Source organism: Rhinopithecus bieti, unplaced genomic scaffold, assembly GCF_001698545.2.
Source record: "Rhinopithecus bieti isolate Rb0 unplaced genomic scaffold, ASM169854v2 scaffold_10088, whole genome shotgun sequence".
NCBI lineage: Eukaryota > Metazoa > Chordata > Mammalia > Primates > Cercopithecidae > Rhinopithecus > Rhinopithecus bieti.
Genome location: NW_016806409.1, coordinates 1034572 through 1054086, shown reverse-complemented (window position 1 = coordinate 1054086; position 19515 = coordinate 1034572). Strand labels below are relative to the sequence as shown.

The window sequence follows — 19515 nt, the reverse complement described above, 5'->3', positions numbered from 1 at the left end:
TGCGACAGTGCCACATAAGTTTCCCTCCATTCTCCCCATGAAGACATGGTTGGCTGAATGAATTAATAGTGTAAACAAAATTACAGGAGTCTGTGTTTAACCTGCTTCTGAAAACAAACATGTTAAAGGTATTTAGAGCATTGGGAGAAGCATGTAAATAAATGCGGCTAATTTCAAGTGAGTCCTGGCTGTTCTGGGGGAGCAGCCTCTACCAGGTCAGCCCCTCAGCTCTGAGCCCTTTTTGTTTCTGTTTTTTGTTTTGTTTTGAGACAGTCTCACTGCAACTCCCAGGCTGTAGTGCAATGGTGCGATCTCAGCTTACTGCAAGCTTTGCTTCCCAGGTTCAAACCATTCTCCTGCTTCAGTCTCCTGAAGTGCTGGGACTACAGGTGTGAGCTACCACACCTGGCTCACACCTGTATTTTTAGTAGAGATAGGGTTTCACCATGTTGGCCAGGCTGGTCTCGAACTCCTGACCTCAAGTGATCCACCCACCTTGGCTTCCCAAAGTGCTAGGACTACAGGCATGGGCCACCATGCCCAGCCTCTGAGCCCTTTTTGGAGTAGAGGAAAGAATAGCCAGGAGCATCGAGCACCCACTGGCTGCCAGGCCCTTCACTGAGCTGCATCACCTCATAAGGGAGATAATGATAGGCTCTGAAAGGGTCACAAAACCTGCCCAGAGTTACACTCAAGCGTTCTGGATCTGAGGTCTGCTTCTCTGCATCACACCGAGCTGCTTTCCTCCAGAAGTGAATAATGTCTGCTCACTTCTAGAGGGAAGTGAAAAGGACAGACATTTCATGTGCTTGGGGTTCCCTCCTTTCCAATTAGTCTTAATGAGGTTTCCCCCCGCTATGTGCCATGATTTCCAGAGAAGCAGTCACAGATGCACACCATCATAGCCCCCAGCACCCTGGCCTGGTGCCTTGACCTCAGGAGGCCTCGCTGAGTGTTGGTTGGATTCAAATTGAATAACATTCGCCATTTCCCGGGGCTTTCACATATATTATCTTATTTGATCATCACCATCACCCCTGCAAGTGAGGCGGCAACAGGCACAGGGCAAGGCAGCTGGTAACGAGGGCCAGGAGGGCAACCTTCACCCCATAGGGTCCGTTGCAAGGGGCAGAATTTTGCCTGGGCCGGGGGCAGCTCAAGTGGAAGAGGTCACTCTTGACAAGTGTGTTCTACAGCCGGTCATTCACTCTGCAAACATTTGTGGCTCTGTGGTGCAAAATATGCTCCCAGGTGACCCATTAAATTCACAAAGACTCTGTGCTGATGGAGTCAAGCATGTGCGGCTCCTGCCCTCAATCACAGGAGGTCGGGCTGAGAGTGCCCGCTCGCGGTGTGGCGTCCCCCACACCAGGAGGCAGCTTGGCTGGTCTGAGCTTTGAGCTTCGCAGGGAGCTGGCAGGGGCTCCAGGGGGCAGCAAGCTGACAGCCAGCTCCCAGCTGACCTCCGTGGGTGGCGATGAGACTCAGATTGGATTGTTCTTACATAAAGAGTCATCCATGAGAAGCGGCAATCGATGGCTCCCTATCCGCTGAGGACCCAGCCTTGTCTAATGCCCCCCTCTCCCCGCCTCATCCTGCCTCTTCCACCCCGAAGGCCTGGCAGAGCCTCTCATTCCACTTCTATGAGTTTAGAAATCCTCGTGCCCCAGGCCTTTTATGCCAACCTCCTTGCTTGACTCAGTCCCCACAGCTCACACCTGGGTCCCCACCCTGGGGTACAAATCCTGCCCAGTTCAAAGAACCAGGCTCAGTGCCAGAGGCTGAAAACAGAACAAGACATGGTCCCTCCGTGCACTAAATCAGGATGGCACCTATTCCTATCACCTGAGTGTAAGCCAAAATCTCAATCAGTGTTGGTATCTGCCAAGGAGAAGGGGTTGGGTTTTCTCTCTGTGTTCCCCTTACACATGGCTATCAGCTTGGCCCACAAAGGGGACTTCATCACCACCTGGGGAGCCTCTTTGGTGGCTACTAACTCAGGAGTGCTGCCTCCCAGATCCCCAGATTCCCCTAGGAATGGCCCCTTGGCTCTTGGTCATGTCTGGAATATCCCAGCTCCCAGGCAGAATTTGGTTCATGGTCATCTTCCCTTCTTCCATGGTTCTTTGTGAAGAAGGATCCAGGAGGGCTTGAGATAAAGAATGTGGGGGCCGGCATGGTGGTTCACACCTGTAATCCCAGCACTTTGGGAGGCCGAGGTGGGAGGATCACTTGAGGTCGGGAGCTCAAGACCAGCCTGGCCAACATGGTGAAACCCCGTCTCCACTAAAAATACAAAAATTTAGCCAGGCATGGTGTAATCCCAGCTATTTGGGAAGCTGAGGCAGGAGAATCACTAGAACCTGAGAGGCAGAAGCTGCAGTGAGCCGAGAGATCGTGCCACTGCACTCCAGCCTGGGCGAGAGTGAGACTCCGCCTCAAAAAAAAAAAAAAAAAAAGAATGTGGGGCAGAGGAATCACCACACAGGCCCCACCAGAGATGGTGGCTGTGTTTTCCAGCTCACCCTGAGGGCTTCCCCCAGCTCGCATGCAGCCCTCCTGCCTCCGTTCTCTGTTCTCAGGCTCATCCTGTCCATTTGGAGGACTGCTGGGTTGGCCACCCGCCAGCCGCTCCTCCCACCAGGGCCACATCTGGTCCCCGCCTTTCACCCTCCAGAGGGAGCCAATCAGGGAGGTTGAGGAGAGTGGGGAACAGAGCAGATCAGGCAAAGCAATTAAAAAGCTGCTCTCAGGGTTACAAGCTGGGAGGTCAGGGGCAGGCTGGAGCAGGCCCTGGCTGGGGTGGGGAAAAGCAAGGGAGAATGGGCCTGAGCTTATTAACCCCAGCGCAGCAGCCTGGGGTCTGTGAAGGTGAGTGAGCCAATGCTGAGAAGGCCAGGGAAGAGCAAGAGGAAGGGACCCTGGGTTCAGCCAGGAACCATTCTGCAGCCACAGGAGTCGGTTCTAGACAGCAGAGCCTGGCTGGGCACAGGCTGAGGATGCAGGTAAGGAATGGGCCCTACCCTGAGGCAGCCCCCTCTCCAACAGAATAGGAGCTCCTGCCCTCAAGGAGCTCCCATCTGACAATGGGTTCTAGCCCCAGGGAGCCCCTATCCAAGGGAAGAGGATGACTCCTGTCCTGTGGGTGCTTTAGCCTGGGATTGGGAGAAACACTGTCCTTAGAGAGACCCCAGTTTGCTGGGAAGACATAGGTCCTAGCATCAGGAAGTCCCCATCTGTTGGGGGAAAGGCATGGTCCCTCTCCTTGTAAAGCTTCAGGATGAGATGCAAATGAGACCCACACCCGAGAGAGAGTGACACACAGAGCTTTTCAAACTGGATGGAGTTGTGGGGCTCAAGTCTAGGGATGGGGAGGGGTGAGGGTGGAGAAAACAGCACCCACTGGGGGAGTCAGAGAGCCCAGAAAGCAGGCGGGAAAGCAGTCTCTACTCTGAGCCGGCAGAGATAACTTGCTTGTGGAGATGAAGCCACCACGAGCTCGTGATCTGGGGGTAGACAGTGCTGGCTCTCCCCCGTGCCTCACCAGCTGCTGCCCTCTGTCCCGTCCACACTGCCAAGTAACTACCCTTGGGGGAGGGATGTCCACTTACTCCCAAAGGAGTTAACAGGACACAGGAGCCCCTTCAGAGGCCCCAGCTCCCGCCGCTCCGCCAACCCCATGGCAGATCCCCTAACATGTCGATAGGTAAAGCCCCTGGGAGGTGTTATGAAACGGAAGTTCTAATTTGTCAAGCACCTGCTGTGTCCAGCTTTCACTGATTTTATTCTTACATCTACCTGGGGAGCAGGCATGGCTGAATCCCCATTTTACAGACATGGAAATGAAGACTCAGGCAAGGTTCTTGAAGTCATCAAAGACTGCACAGCTATTGAGTGGCCAAGGTTTTGCTCCCTCTCCTTGAGGACAGTGCTATAGCAGTCAGAGTCAAGTCTAGAGAACAAAGGGGGTGATGCCTCTGGGTGAAACAAATCTGAGTTTTAGAAAACTCCACCTGCAGCTACCAGACAGGCTTTCTCCCTGCCTCTAAACTGCTGTGGCTGTGGCCGCTCACACCTGACCAGCTGAGCACTGCCATCTAGTGGCCACTAGGCTCAGTTCCCTTCCACAGGAACGGGTCATGGATGAACAGACTTGCTGGTCACCAAGGCTCAGCCAGAGACACTGTGTTCTCTTCACCCAGCTTGCTGACCACCACGCCGTGCCAGGCACTGGGCCAGGGCCAAGGGCCCAAGCACAACCAGTGGGCAGCAGTCACGTGGTAAAACTGCCGTTTGAATTAGAGGCTGGCCTATTTGCAAACACCAGGCACCTTGTGTGTGGGTTGATGCCACATATCATCTGGGCTTTACTCTGTAAGCAGAAGGTCATCTAGCAGATTCTGATGCAAAAGAAGGGCATGGGGAGGTCATCTTGTCCCCACCTCGGCTTGAAGCAGGAACAGCTTGGCTGTAGGCTCCTTGAAAGGGCATCCAGGCATCTCTCTCCATGGCTGGTACTATCCTGTTGCGCAGTCTAGGCACCAGTCTAGGGTTTGGCCTGAGGCTTTAGAAGTTGGGGCCTTCCAGGCCGGGCGCCGTGGCTCACGCCTGTAATCCCAGCACTTTGGGAGGCCAAGGCGGGCAGATCACGAGGTCAGGAGATCGAGACCATTCTGGCTAACACGGTGAAACCCTGTCTCTACTAAAAATACAAAAAATTAGCTGGGCGTGGTGGTGGGCGCCTGTAGTCCCAGCTACTTGGGAGGCTGAGGCAGGAGAATGGCGTGAACCTGGGAGGCGGAACTTGCAGTGAGCCGAGATCGTGCCACTGCACTCCAGCCCGGGCGACAGAGCGAGACTCTGTCTCAAAAAAAAAAAAACAAGAACAAAAAAAGAAGAAGAAGTTGGGGCCTTCCATTCGGGGAAGCAGGAAAGGAGGCACCCCAGAGAATGGGGTCTGAGCCAGGCTAGGAGGATGGAGGGGGCTGGGTGGAGGCTGGAAGGGCTAAGGGCCTACCCTTCTCTGTCTGCTGTATCCCCCTGCAGCAGATACAAATCAGAGTGTAGTTTAGAACAGAGAGAGGACAGGCACAGAGGCCAGAGGATCACTTGAGGCCAGGAGTTCAACACCAGCCTGAGCAACATAACAAGACTTGGTCTCTTAAAAAAAAAATTATTTGGGCACAGGGTCATGTGCCTGTAGTCCCAGCTACTTGGGAGGCTGCGGCAGGAGGATTGCTCGAGTTCAGAAGTCTGAGGCTGCAGTGGGCTATGATGATGGCACCACTGCAATCTGGCTCTGGGTGGCAGAGTGAGACCCTGTCTCTAGAAAAAAAAAAAGAGAGAGAGAGAGAACATACTATCATACTGTCCACCACTAGGGCTTGGTACATGAATGCATATAGTGGAAAATCATGCAGCTGTTAAATGATGATGCAGACAAATATTTATTGATATGGAAAGATGTTCACAACATATTGTTGAGTGAGAAAAGCAAATTACAAAATAATTTGTACAGCATGAGCCCATTTTGAAAAACATGATTTTATATGTGTGGAAAAAATCTGGTAGTGTTTACCTCCAGGTGGCAAAATGATGGCTAATTACATTTTTTTGTATTGCTTATCTATAGTTTCTGACTTTTCTACAGTGAATATTTAATTAAAAAGATAATGAAAGTTTTGAAAACAACCGTAACCAAATCTGTCTGTATCTTTGGTTCTCTGTGCAGACATCTTTATATAGTTAAGGGCTGGCCAGGCATGATCTATATGTACCGGTTGTACAAGTCATGCCTATAATCCCAGCACTTTGGGAGGAAGAGGTTGGAGGGTCGCTTGAGCCCAGCAGTTCGAGACCAGCCTGGGCAACATGGCGAAACCTTGTCAAAAATGAGCTGGGCATGGTGGTGTACTGCTGCGGTCCCAGCTACTTGGGAGGCTGAGGTGGGTGGATCGCTTCAGCCAGGGAGGTTGAGGCTGCAGTGAGCTGTGATAGCACCACTTCACTCTAGCCTGAGCAACAGAGCAAGACCCTGTCTCAAAAAGCAAAAACAAGATAGTTAAGGGTTGAGTGTGAGGAAAGGTCTGAGGGTTGAGAGGGAGTGGAGGATGCACCTGGGCCTGTGGCTGATGGCAAAGGCTGGGGGACTCCAACTGCTGATGCTGAAACAAGCTTGTGTTTCACATACATAGGGACAGTTCACTGAGCTTCAATGACAAGTACCTCCTGCTCATCACATCTTTTCTCTCCAGGACAGCTTTGCTCTCATTTTAACTAGACTTCCCTTGAACCAAAAGGGAAGACCACATGCTGTGACTTGCTGGGCAGCCTGGAAAGTCGGGCCACTCCTCGCCACAGAGATGAGAGTTGAGACAAGAGCGCATCCCCAGTCTTCCTTTTCTATTTTGTTTATTTATTTTTTTTATTTATTGAGACAGAGTCTCACTCTGTCACCCAGGCCGGAGTGCAGTGATGCGACCTTGGCTCACTGCAGTCTCCACTTCCTGGACTCAGGTGATCCTCCCACCTCAGCCTCCCGAATAGCTGGGACCACAGGAATGCACCACCATAACTGTAGTGGCTAATTTTTTGGTTCACCATATTGCCCAGGCTGGTCTCGAACTCCTGGACTCAAGCGATCCGCCCACCTTGGCCTCCCAAAGTGCTAGCATCACACGCATGAGCCACTACGCCCAGCCTTGCTCTTCCTTTAAAGCCTCCTGTCCTTCCCCAGGTCCCCAATTTATAGCAGGATCAAAGGTCACTGGGCGCTTGCCCTCTATTCAAGATTCCCCTCCCTATGTCACTGCTCAGGTCCAGAGTCAGATGTGACTAGAGCCTAAGGGACTCTCACCTCCCTCTCTGTGCTGGGACTCACACAGGGGGACCTCAGCAGGCAGTCTGTCCATCACATGCCCAAATGAAGAGCATGCCCTGGGCTGGGCACAGTGGCGCACAACTGTAATCCCAGCACTTTGGGAGGCTGATGTGGGAGGATCGCTTAAGCCCAGAAGTTCTAGACCAGCCTGGGTGACATGGCAAGACCCTATCTCCACAAAAAAAGTTAAAAAATTAGCCTGGTATGGTGATGCACGCCTGTAGTCCCAGCTATTCAGGAGGCTGAGGTGAGAGGATTGCTTGAGGCTGGGAGGTTGAGGCTGCAGTGAGTCATGGTTGTACCACTGCACTCCAGCCAGAGTGACAGTGAGACCCTGTCTCAAAAGACAAAAAAAAAAAAAAAAAAAGAACATATCCTGGTATGGAGTAGGGGACATTGCTCTCACAGGCTTGGGAGCCTGAGCTGGCTCTGTGAGCTGGGGAGGAGGCAGACAGCCAGGCCTTGTCTGCAAGTAGACCTGGCAGCGCTGGGCTGGCTGCTCCCCAGGGCCTCCTCTTCATGCCCAGTGAATGACTCACCTTGGCACAGACACAATGGTCAGGGGTGGGCACACTGCCTGCTTCCCGCCGCACCCCAGTCCCCCTCAAATGCCTTCCGAGAAGCCCATTGAGCAGGGGGCTTGCATTGCACCCCAGCCTGACAGCCTGGCATCTTGGGATAAAAGCAGCACAGCCCCCTAGGGGCCGCCCTTGCTGTGTGGCGCCACTGGCGGTGGAGAACAAGGCTCTATTCAGCAAGTGCCCGGGAAAGGGGATCAGGGGAGGCCCAGGCGTGGACAGTGGGTGGCAGGCGGGAAGAGGAGAGCTGTCTGCTTCCCAGAAGTCCAAGTACACAAATGGGTGAGGGGACTGGGCAGGGTTCTGACCCTGTGGGACCAGAGTGGAGGGCGTAGATGGACCTAAAGTCTCCAGGGACAACAGGGCCCAGGTCTCAGGCTCCCAGTTGGGCCCAGTGGCTCCTGCATTTCCAAACCCATCCATCCCCAGAGGTCCTTCCCATCTCCCCAGGCTGATGTGTGGGAACTCGAGGAAATAAATCTCCAGTGGGAGACGGAAGGATAAAGACTCAAGCCAGCACAGCCAGCTCACGCGTAACTGCTTTGTGGAGCTGTCAAGGCCTGGGCTCTGGGAGAGAGGCACAGGGAGGCCAGGCAAGGAAGGAGTGACCCGGAGGGACAGACCCAGGGGCTAAAGTCCTGATAGGGCAAGAGAGTGCCAGCCCCCTCTTGCCCTATAAGGACCTCCACTGCCACATACAGGCCATGACTGATGCTTAGACAAAGGGCTGGTGACCAGTCCCAGCCCCCAGCTCCAGAACTCCAGGGAATGAATGGGCAGAGAGCAGGAATATGGGACATCTGTGTTTGAGGGGAGGACACCAGGAGGCCTGGGAATGGGGCCTAGTAGGAAATGATAATATAGGCACCCCTGAGGGTACTGAACAGGTTCATTCTCCACCAAATCCCCAGCACCTTGCAGGTACTTACAGCTGAGTGAGAGAAGGCCTGGGTTATGAAATCAAAAAGTTGGAAAGCAGGTCAGAGGTCATCTGGTACAGCCCTTCCTTTCTTTTTTTTTTTTTTTCCTCTTGAGACAGGGTCTCTCTCTGTTGCCCAGGCTGGAGTGGCGCAAACACAGCTCACTGCAGCCTCAACCTACTGGGCTCAAGCAATCCTTCAGCCTCAGCCTCCCAAAGTGCTTGGATTACAAGCATGAGCCACCCCACCCAGCCCTTTCCTTCCTTTTTAATTGATGCATAATGATTGTAAGTATTCATCATGGTCCAACCAACCCCTTCTTGACCCACCTTCCTAGAGAGAGGGTCCTCTTGCTTCAGTGGTCAGGGCCCCAGACCCATGGTCTGGCTCCAGGCACCACCTGCCTCATGCAGGAGTTGGCGTGCCCAGGAAGCTCTGCCTCCGGGCAGTTACCTCAATGGGGTGAGGGGAGCTCTCCCCATAGCTGGGCTGCGGCCCAACCCCACCCCTCAGGCTATGCCAGGGGGCGTTGCCAGGGGCAGCCGGGCTTTGCCAGTCCAGCCCACTCCTTCATAAGGCCCTCGCATCCCAGGAGCGAGCAGAGCCAGGGTAGGATGGAGAGGAGACGCATCACCTCCGCTGCTCGCCGCTCCTACGTCTCCTCGGGGGAGATGATGGTGGGGGGCCTGGCTCCTGGCCGCCGTCTGGGTCCTGGCACCCGCCTCTCCCTGGCTCGAATGCCCCCTCCACTCCCGACCCGGGTGGACTTCTCCCTGGCCGGAGCACTCAATGCTGGCTTCAAGGAGACCCGGGCCAGTGAGCGGGCAGAGATGATGGAGCTCAATGACCGCTTCGCCAGCTACATCGAGAAGGTTCGCTTCCTGGAACAGCAAAACAAGGCGCTGGCTGCTGAGCTGAACCAGCTGCGGGCCAAGGAGCCCACCAAGCTGGCCGACGTCTACCAGGCTGAGCTGCGAGAGCTGCGACTGCGGCTCGATCAACTCACCGCCAACAGTGCCCGGCTGGAGGTCGAGAGGGACAATCTGGCACAGGACCTGGGCACCGTGAGGCAGAAGTGAGGAGGGGATGGGGAAAGGGGGCCTTGTGAGCAGAGGGGGCTGAATCCCCGAGAGAGAGTGCCTGAGAAGTCTCAGGCAAGGGCTGAGCCTCCCTGCTCCCTGGGTCTCCCTACCTCTTGATGGGGCACTATCCTTGCCCCCCAACATGATGGCAGGGACCAGAAACAGGCCAAGGACCCCAGGGATCTGATTCCCACATGCCTTCTGCCAGGGAGCCAGGGTCCCCTCAGCACCTCCCCACTGGGGAAAGCAGTGCAGGAGCGGCTGGGTCCCCAGCAGCTGGGCCCTTGCGTTTCATTCATGGCTGGGCTTTGTGACTGTGGGCAGCGAGCTCACCTATTGTGAGCCTGGGTCCATATAAAGGAGGAGTTGGAAGCAGAGAAGGTTGGTGTCCATGAGGGAGATTGGATTCTGGGGTAAAGGAAGTGAGGGAAAGAGCAGGCAGGCCTGGGTGCAGAGCACAGGTGACTGCCTGCCACCAGCTTGTGACCCCTGTCAAGTCACTTTGACTTGCACAGCTGTGAAGCGGAGCTCATAATAAAATTCATTTCAAAAGGTGGTTACCCGGGATCAGAGGAATCCCCAGGGGCAGGGTGCTTCACTGAGCTGACAGCACATGCGTGTGTGCCTTCAAGTGCAGGCGGATGTGTGTGTGTGTGTGTGCAGCAGTGTGTGTACGCTGGTGGATGCGCCTGTGTGAGGAGAAGCAGGTGCACCAACCCTGATAAGGCACCTTAGTAATGAGTTAAGGCAAAAGCCCACATCTGCTCATCCTCCAGATAAGGCTCTGTCTAAGGCCCCCCAACCCTTACTCCTCCTGCTGCTCTACTGGTCCTGGCTGGGGGTGGTCTCTGTGACAGCTGCCTCCAGGGAGATTGAGGCAGGTAGCCAAGTGTCCTCAGAAGAGCCTGGACCCAGGAATGTGTCCCCCCACTCCAGGCTCCAGGATGAAACCAACCTGAGGCTGGAAGCCGAGAACAACCTGGCTGCCTATAGACAGGTCAGGGAGGTGGAGGGGAGGGGCAGGGGAGGGAGGAAAGGTTGATGGCCACTCACCCAAACACAGCCCCCAAGCTCAGCCCTCCACAGCAATGTGCTGCTCCCCACTGACCCAGAAGGAGGGGTAAGGCAAGGCTGAGGAATGGGGAGGAGGAGCCTGGGGTCCGAGTGGCCCTCTACTCCTCACCCCTCCTGCCACTCCAGGAAGCAGATGAAGCCACCCTGGCCCGTCTGGATCTGGAGAGGAAGATTGAGTCGCTGGAGGAGGAGATCCGGTTCTTGAGGAAGATCCACGAGGAGGTGAGGCCAGGGCAGAGGAAGAAAAGCTCAACACAGAGACTGCAACTGAGAGAGGGAGAGACAGAGACAGAGAGGCTATCCTGTGTCCAAGGCTTAACAGGCTTACTCCCCACCCTCCCAGTCAAGATTGGACTCCTCACCTCCCCCATCTCTTCTGCCTCCTTGGAACTTTTGTCACCACTTTGCCCTCCCTCTTCCATCTTCCTTCAGATAGACATGCGCCCCTCCCAGATAACACTCAAGCCCCTTGCAGTCTCTGAGAGAGACACTCAGAGAGAGGAGAGAAACAAAGATTGGCAGGTAGAGACAGGAAATGAAAGACAGAGAGAAAGGCAGTAAGGGAGACGGAAAGAGATGAGAGAACATTCTAGCCCCTGGCCGAGGGGCAGGAAGAAGGAGACACGATGCTGTGAGGAACCACAGCTGTGGTCTGTACCCTGAGGCCTGGTACCCCTTCTCTCACCCTGGCCAGGAGGTTCGGGAACTCCAGGAGCAGCTGGCCCGACAGCAGGTCCATGTGGAGCTGGACGTGGCCAAGCCAGACCTCACCGCAGCCCTGAAAGAGATCCGCACGCAGTATGAGGCAATGGCGTCCAGCAACATGCATGAAGCTGAGGAGTGGTACCGTTCCAAGGTAGCCCTGCCTGTGGGCCAGCCTGCCTCCTCCAGGCAGTCCTTCTTGCTCCATACAAGAGAATGGGGGAAGGAGGGTGGAAGAAGCTGGGAGAATATCCTCTCCAGGTGACTGACCTTCACCAGAGAAGTGAGATGACTTGCCCAGGGCCACACAGGCACTACTGCTTTCAAAAGTGCCCGTTATTATTACTGCTACTATTGCTATTAGTAGTAGTAGCTGATACTGTTCTGTGCTAAGCTCTGTGCTTTTCATGCATCACCCTACTATGAAGTAGGTGCTGTTCTTTGACAGACGAGAGAGCTGAAGTCCAGAGAGGTTAACTAATTTGCTCAAAGTCACACAGCTCCTAAGTGGTAGAGTTGGATTTCCAACTCTAGCCCATCTCACTTGGGAGCCTGCATTCCATGCCTCTGCCAGTCTGTTTTGGGTTACTGAGCCTCTACCATATGCCAGGCACCCCCCAGGACACAGAGAGGTGTCTGAGCTGGAAGGTGTGATGTTGACGTGCACCCAAACATAGTGCCCGTAGAGAACACCACAGCTCAGAGCTTATATGTAGTGTGGGAGCCAGGAAAGACGCTGTAGGTGGGGCATTTGGGCTAGGCAGGACAGGCAGGCTGTGGACAGGAAGAGAAGAAGGGAGGGCCATTTCTGGTGGAGGACAGAGCCTGGAGTCAGAAAAGCACAGAGAAGCAGAGCCCGAAGATGCTGGCCTAGCCAGTGTACCTAGCTGAGGAGTGTGAGTAGTAGAAGCCACTGGCGTCTGAGCAGGGTGAAGGCCCAATGGGGCTGAGAGGACCTCCCTGCAGGCGGGGGAGAAAGGGCTATTAGAACCCAGGGTGAGGCCAGGCATGGTGGTTCACACCTGTAATCCCAGCACTTTGGGAGGCTGAGGCAGGCGGATCACCTGAGGTCAGCAGTTCAAGACTAGCCTGGCTGATATGGCGAAACCCTGTCTCTACTAAAAACACAAAATTAGCCAGGCATGGAGGCACGCACCTGTGTAATCCCAGCTACTTGGGAGGCTGGGGCAGAAGAATTGCTTGAACCTGGGAGACAGAGGTTGCAGTGACCCGAAATTGTGCCACTGCACTCCAACCTGGACTACAAGAGCGAGACTCTGTCTCAAAAAAAAAAAAAAACACCCAGGGCTTCGCTCGCCAAAACCCACTGTCCACTGTGGCAGACGACAGCGTTCAGTCCCACAGATACAGCTGTCAGTGTGGAAGGTTCTGGATTCTGTGGCACTATTCATTCATTCGCTTGCTGACCAGATGTTGTGCTAGGTGCTGAGGTCTGGCAGCCGCTACCTTGCCCGCATCCATGGGTCACAGTTGTTGGGAAAAGTCCCAGCCAGGGCCAACGTCCCGGGGTTGACTGGCGTGCTGGTCACCTCCCTGATCTTCCAGAGCCTGTGCCTGCCCATGGGCCCACACAGTGCCCTATATGTGTCCCCCACCCGCAGCCCCGCGGCCCCAGGCCGCCCTCAGTCTATGGCCTCTCTCCCCATCTAGTTTGCAGACCTGACAGACGCTGCTGCCCGCAACGCGGAGCTGCTCCGCCAGGCCAAGCACGAGGCCAACGACTACCGGCGCCAGTTGCAGTCCTTGACCTGCGACCTGGAGTCTCTGCGAGGCACGGTGAGCGTGGCCAGGGCAGGACGGGGACAGGCGGAGCGGCGACGGCCACCCCAGGAGATGCCAGGGGAGAAGGGCCGGGGCGAGGACCTGGGTCGAGGGCGGGGCCCGAACGTTACCCTCGGGCTAGAGGAGGGGCCTGGGGCCGGGGGCGGGGCCTCGAAGCCTTGCCAAGTCGGGTCGGGGCTCCGCGGGACTGGCCGGCTCCATCCCACAGAACGAGTCCCTGGAGAGGCAGATGCGCGAGCAGGAGGAGCGCCACGCGCGGGAGGCGGCCAGTTACCAAGAGGCGCTGGCGCGGCTGGAGGAAGAGGGGCAGAGCCTCAAGGACGAGATGGCCCGCCACTTGCAGGAGTACCAGGAGCTGCTCAACGTCAAGTTGGCCCTGGACATCGAGATCGCCACCTACAGGAAGCTGCTGGAGGGCGAGGAGAACCGGTGAGCCCTGATCACAGCTCTGGGGACGTCTCCCTGTGGCCTCTCCGTAGAGCTCCCCTTGCCTCCTTCAGGGACTGAGTCTTTTTCAGCCTTGTGTCCAGATCCCTTCCTACCTCAATGCCCAGCACAGTGCCTGCCTCACACACAGCAGGCAGTCACTAGATGTTTGATGAATAAATGGATGGATGGATTCGACCAATATTGAATAGGCCTCAAGGCCAAGGACTTGGGTCACCCTCCAAACTAAGAGGCTTACTCCCCACCCTCCCAGCCAAGATTAGACTCTGCACCTCATGCATCTCTTCTGCCTCCCTGGAACGTTTTTCACCACTTTCTCCTCCCTCTTCCATCTTCCTTTAGATAGACATGCGCCCCTCCCAGATAACACTCAAGCCTCTTGCAGACTTTTGGAATTCCAGATATCATGTTGGCTGCTGGGGAAAGCTAGGAGATGGAGTTAGACTTTCCTGGCAAGGAAAAGGGTGTTTAAGTTGTTATGATGGCCCTGGACCAAGACCCAGCCTAGGGGTGTCCCAGGCAGCCTGGGCAGCCCTTTCCCTCTGCTTTCTTTCAGGATCACCATTCCTGTGCAGACCTTCTCCAACCTGCAGATCCGAGGTCAGTAGAGCAGGGTCTCATGGGAAGGGCACTGGAGTCCTGCCCCCTCCTCCAGGGCCTGTAGGTTGCTCCGGACTGGGACTGAGGACCAGGGCAAAGGGATCCACGCTCTCCCTGGGGGTCTTCGTGACACCGCAGCACTCCTAGCCAGAGCCTATCATCCCAGGGTACTTCTAGGCGAGACTTGCCGCTGCCTCTGTCCTGCTAGGCCCTGGGTCCCTCTTCCCCTCCCTGCACTTCATTCCACAGCAGAACTGGGTGAGATCTCGACATCTGCCCTGTCTGCAGATCCCTGAGCAAGCACTGCCCTTCTGAGTGTTTTCTGTTTTTGTTTTTTTAACTGCTTGTCACTACAGGGGGCAAAAGCACCAAAGACGGGGAAAATCACAAGGTCACAAGACATCTCAAAAGCCTCACAATACGAGTTATACCAATACAGGCTCACCAGATTGTAAATGGAGCACCGCCAGCTCGCGGTTAGCTGCCTGCCTCTCAGACACGGCGCTTTGCCCAGCTTGACAGGGAGTGAGCCTAACGCACCTCATCCTCCTAATCCTACTGAGCTCCCTCCTCCCAGGTTTCCCCTAAAGGGCCTGGACTGCATCATTTTCCCAGGAACCACAGTGCCCAGGCCAGGACGTGGTACAGAGTAACTTACATTAAACCGGCAGAGCTGGTTAGTGGTAAAGGTGGGGTGAGTCCTTGGGTGTGCAGCTGAGCTGCTCCGGGGCCTCTGAGCAAGCAGCAGCCTCTGTCTCACCTCTTCCCGTCACCGGGAGGGCCCCTTGGGTCTCGCTGTGCCTGGGGGCCAGGCTCTTTGCTTTATTCTTTCATCCCTGAGGCTCCATGGCTCAGCTCAGTGCTGACTCAGTCCAGAGGATTTTTCTCTCAGGACCACTGCTCGTGCAGTGAATAAAGTTTTATGTTCCCTGCTCTTAATGTTAAATATTAGTGAATGTGACATGTTATATTTTTCTCTCTGAGGTGGGGGGAAGAGCTAAATTACTTTTTACTTGCATGTGGCCCTCAAATGATTCTTAGCTAAAGAACAAAATTCCTCTTCTTCTGGGCTAGAATATTTAGGACCACTAGATATGCATGTCCCAGGGCTTAATTTAGCATCGGAAAGGTTAACCAGGCTGACTAGTAGAGGTAATACTGCCAAATCCTAGATAGTCCGAGGTCACTAAGGTACAGATAAGTGGCAGAGAGAAGTAGGAAAGAGGAAAGGGGACAGGAAAGGGACCTATGTGTATTGAGCACTAATATGTGCCACATGTTTAACAGCCTTTATTTTAGTTAATTGTCTTCTCTCTCCCACCTACAGAAGTAGGCCCCATCATCCTTATTTTACAGATGAGGAACCTGAGGCTGGGAGAGGTCAATTAACTTGCCCAGAGTCATGTGGCTGGTTGGTGGCTGAGTTGGGACTTCTTTTTTTTTTTCTTTTTTTTTGAGACGGAGTCTCGCTCTGTCGCCCAGGCTGGAGTGCAGTGGCCGGATCTCAGCTCACTGCAAGCTCCGCCTCCCGGGTTTACACCATTCTCCTGCCTCAGCCTCCCGAGTAGCTGGGACTATAGGCACCCGCCACCTCGCCCGGCTAGTTTTTTTTTTTTTGTATTTTTTAGTAGAGACGGGGTTTCAGCGTGTTATCCAGGAGGGTCTCGATCTCCTGACCTCGTGATCCACCGTCTCGGCCTCCCAAAGTGCTGGGATTATAGGCTTAAGCCACCGCACCCGGCCAAGTTGGGACTTCTTGAGCTCTGGTCTCCTGATCTCTTCCCTCCCCTCCCCTCCCCTTCCTTCCTTCCACAGAGCATCCCTCTGTCACCCAGGCTGGAGTGCAGTAGTGCAATCTCGGCTCACTGCAACCTCCACCTCCCAGGTTCAAGCAATTCTTGGTCCTCAGTCTCCCGAGTAGCGGGGATTATAGGTGTAAGCCACCACACCTGGCTTTTTCTTTCTTTCTTTCTTTTTTCTTTTCTTTTCTTTTTTGAAACAGAGTCTTACTCTGCTGCTCAGACTGGAGTGCAGTGGCGTGATCTCAGCTCACTGCAACCTCCGCCTCCCAGGTTCAAGTGATTCTCCTGTGTCAGCCTCCTGAGTAGCTGGGATTATAGGCACCCATCACTATACCCGGCTAATTTTTGTATTTTTAGTAGAGACGGGGTTTCACCATATTGATCAGGCTGGTCTCAAACTCCTGACCTCAGGTGATCCACCTGCCTAGGTTTCCCAAAGTGCTGGGATTACAGGTGTGAGCTACCATGCCTGGCCTATTTTTTGTATTTTTAGTAGAGGTTTCACCATGTTAGCCAGGGTGGTCTCAAACTCCTGGCCTCAGGTGATCCATCCATCTTGACCTCCCAAAGTGCTGGCATTACAGGTGTGAGCCACCGCACCCTGCCTGGTCTCCTGATTTCAAAGCCTACATGTCCTTCCTCGATGCCATGCTGGATTTTCAGAAACCCAGGTGCCAGGCCAGGGCTTGCAGAGGGGCTGAAATGAAGCCAGGCCAGAAGACAGAGCAGCCAGGACTCTAACTGGACAGAGCAGCTAGGACTTGGGCAGCAGCACTATTGGGATTTGGGGGCTCTCCAGCCCATTTGGAAGAGCCTAGGCTCTCTCTGCCCAGTTGCATAGGTTCTCATACTCATGATGGCGGGGTGCGATGGGGAAGCCGGGCGTGGGAGAGGATGACTCATGCCCTGAAAGTCCATGAGAGGCCTCCTCTCCTCACATCTGCAGAAACCAGCCTGGACACCAAGTCTGTGTCAGAAGGCCACCTCAAGAGGAACATCGTGGTGAAGACCGTGGAGATGCGGGATGGAGAGGTACGGAGGGATTCAGGCCCAGTCAGGCTCTGGCTGGCCCCAGGGATTCTCAAGGCCAGGCCATGGAGGAAAGCCTGGGACTGGCACATAGAAGGTCCCCAGTAACTCCCAGGAGACCCCCAAGGAATTCTGGAGGAGAGAAAGGAACCTGAATGTAATTCCGTTTCCTCAGTCCCTCCATAGGCTGTTCTAAGGGGAGCCTTGGTACCAAAGCCACTAGATTGGGTCCTAACACACGCTGTCTCTTTCTCACCCTCAAACTCGGGGGCCTGGCTTGCCGGGGATAAAAAGAGAATTAAAGTTAGCAGCTTTCACTTCCAATTCTAGCAGAGACAGTTGGAGATGGGGACAGCTTTCCGTTTCCAGCTTGGTAAAAGGAAACTACCAGGGGAATGGGAAGAGGGGATTTGGCGTATCCCCCAGGCCACTTCAACCACAGTGGGAACTCATCTTACTGCAGCAGTTTACCACGTGCCAGGCACAATGCTAAATGCTTTCCCAGTGTTATCTCATCACCCGCTCTGACCACCACGCAAGGCAGCTGTGGTTACTATCAAGAAAAGAAAGACCTGGGAAGTGGGGGACTTGCCCTTGCCCAAGGTTACACAGCTTCATGGTGGTGGACCTGGGGTCTGCGTGAACTCCTAACTGTTGCACTGTGCATGTTCCCTGTCCCCTGCAGGTCATTAAGGAGTCCAAGCAGGAGCACAAGGATGTGATGTGAGGCAGGACCCACCTGGTGGCCTCTGCCCCATCTCATGAGGAGCCTGAGCAGAAGCAGGATAGTTGCTCCACCTCTGCTGGTGCATTTCCCCAGACCTGAGCTCCCCGCCACCCCAGCTGCTCCCCTCCCTCCTCTATCCCTAGGCCAGCTTGCTGCCCTAGGCTCCGTCAGTATTAGGCCTGCCAGATGGCACCCACCCAGCACCCAGCAACTCCAACTAACAAGAAACTCACCCCCAAGGGGCAGTCTGGAGGGGCATGGCCAGCAGCTTGGGTTAGAATGAGGAGGAAGGAGAGAAGGGGAGGAGAGTGGGGGGGACCTACTACATCGCCCTCCACATCCCTGATACCTGTTGTTACGGAAACTGTTGCCAGAGCTGGAGGTTCTCTCAGGGTATCTGGGAACTGTACCTCTGAGTTTCCTCAGGCTGCTGGAGGAAAACTGAGACTCAGACAGGAAAGGGAAGGCCCCACAGACAAGGTATCCTTGGACAGAGGCTTGTTTTGTTTTTTGGTTTTTATGAGGCGAGGTCTCCTATGCTGCCCAGGCTGACCTTGAACTCCTGGGCTCAAGCAAGTCCTCCCACCTCAGCCTCCTGTGTAGCTGGGATTACAGGCTCGAGCCACCATGCCCAGCTCAGAAGGTTGTTCTTCTAGACTGACCCTGATCAGTCTAAGATGGGTGAGGACGTCCTGCCACATGGGGCAGTCACCTGCCCAGATCCCAGAGGGACCTCCTGAGCGATGACTCAAGTGTCTCAGTCCACCTGAGCTGCCATCCAGGGACCCTGTCTGTGGGCATGCTGTGGGCAGGTGGGAGCTTGATTCTCAGCACTTGGGGGATCTGTCGTGTACGTGGAGAGGGATGGGGTGCTGGGAGGGATACAGGGGGGCTGCCTGGTCCCCAGTGGTGGGTACAGAGAGGGCAAGCCCAGGAGGACTGCCCCGTGCAGACTGGAAGGGACGCTGGTAGAGATGGTGGAGGAGGCAATTGAGACGGCGCTAGGCATCCAAGTAGGGGTTGTGGGTGACCAGTTGCACTTGGCCTCTGGGTTGTGGGAATTAAGGAAGTGACTTATCCTCTTGAAGATGCTGAAACAGGAGAGAAAGGGGATGTATCCATGGGGGCAGGGCATCCCTTTGTCCCAGTTTTAAAGGCCTCTTCCTTGCTGTGTCATCCCAGGCCACCCCAGCCTCTGAGCCCCTGGGACTGCTGCTTCTTGACCCCCGTAAGCCACTGCCACACGTCTGACCCTCTCCACCCCGTAGTGAGCGGCTGCTTTTCCTTAAGCCAAGGGCCTCTTGTCTCCCTTCTTACTCACACACAAAATGTACCCAGTATTTTAGGTAGCGCCATATTTTACAATTTGTAAAACAGGCACGAGCAAAATGAAGACACTGGCTCATATTCCTGCAGCCTGGAGGCCGGGTGCTCAGGGCTGACATGTCCACCCTAGTACCCCCACTCTGCTTTTTAACTGGGCAGACCGGTAAGCAGACTGGTGGGATCTGTGCCCAGAAACGGGACTGGGAGGGCCCACTTCAGGGTCCTCTCCCCTCTAAGACTGAAGGGTCCTTCCCTCTCCCCAAGACTTGGTGTTCTTTCCCTCCACTCCTTCCTGCCGCCTGCTGCTGCTGCTGCTAATCTTCAGGGCACTGCTGCTGCCTTTAGTCGCTGAGGAAAAATAAAGACACACGCTGCGCCCTTCCCCAGAGTGGACTCGGATCTGTTTGTGAGAGGGTGGGACTGGGGCCAAGTGTAGCCTTTGACAAGACCAACTCACTTCTTATTACTGATCATCTCTGGAGCCCATGCCCTCATCAAATCCCACCCGCAGCCAAAGAGGACATACACCAGCTCCCTCCACTCTC

The 19515-nt window shown here is 54.9% G+C and overlaps 1 protein-coding gene across 2 annotated transcripts; it reads left to right on the top strand.

The window, feature by feature from the left end:
- Window positions 1-7996: 7996 nt before the first annotated feature.
- Window positions 7997-19356, top strand: GFAP (glial fibrillary acidic protein). Of its 2 annotated transcripts, XM_017876093.1 has the most exons (9): window positions 7997-9453; window positions 10397-10457; window positions 10661-10756; window positions 11229-11390; window positions 12908-13033; window positions 13248-13468; window positions 14043-14086; window positions 16835-16920; window positions 17603-19356. In XM_017876093.1, exons 1-9 carry the CDS (start codon window positions 8660-8662, stop codon window positions 17642-17644), a joined length of 1632 nt encoding a protein of 543 aa, XP_017731582.1. In that variant the 5' UTR covers window positions 7997-8659; the 3' UTR covers window positions 17645-19356. The 2 variants fall into 2 exon arrangements, with proteins under 2 accessions (XP_017731582.1, XP_017731583.1); XM_017876094.1 differs by lacking the exons at window positions 16835-16920; window positions 17603-19356 and adding an exon at window positions 14443-15037.
- Window positions 19357-19515: the final 159 nt, after the last annotated feature.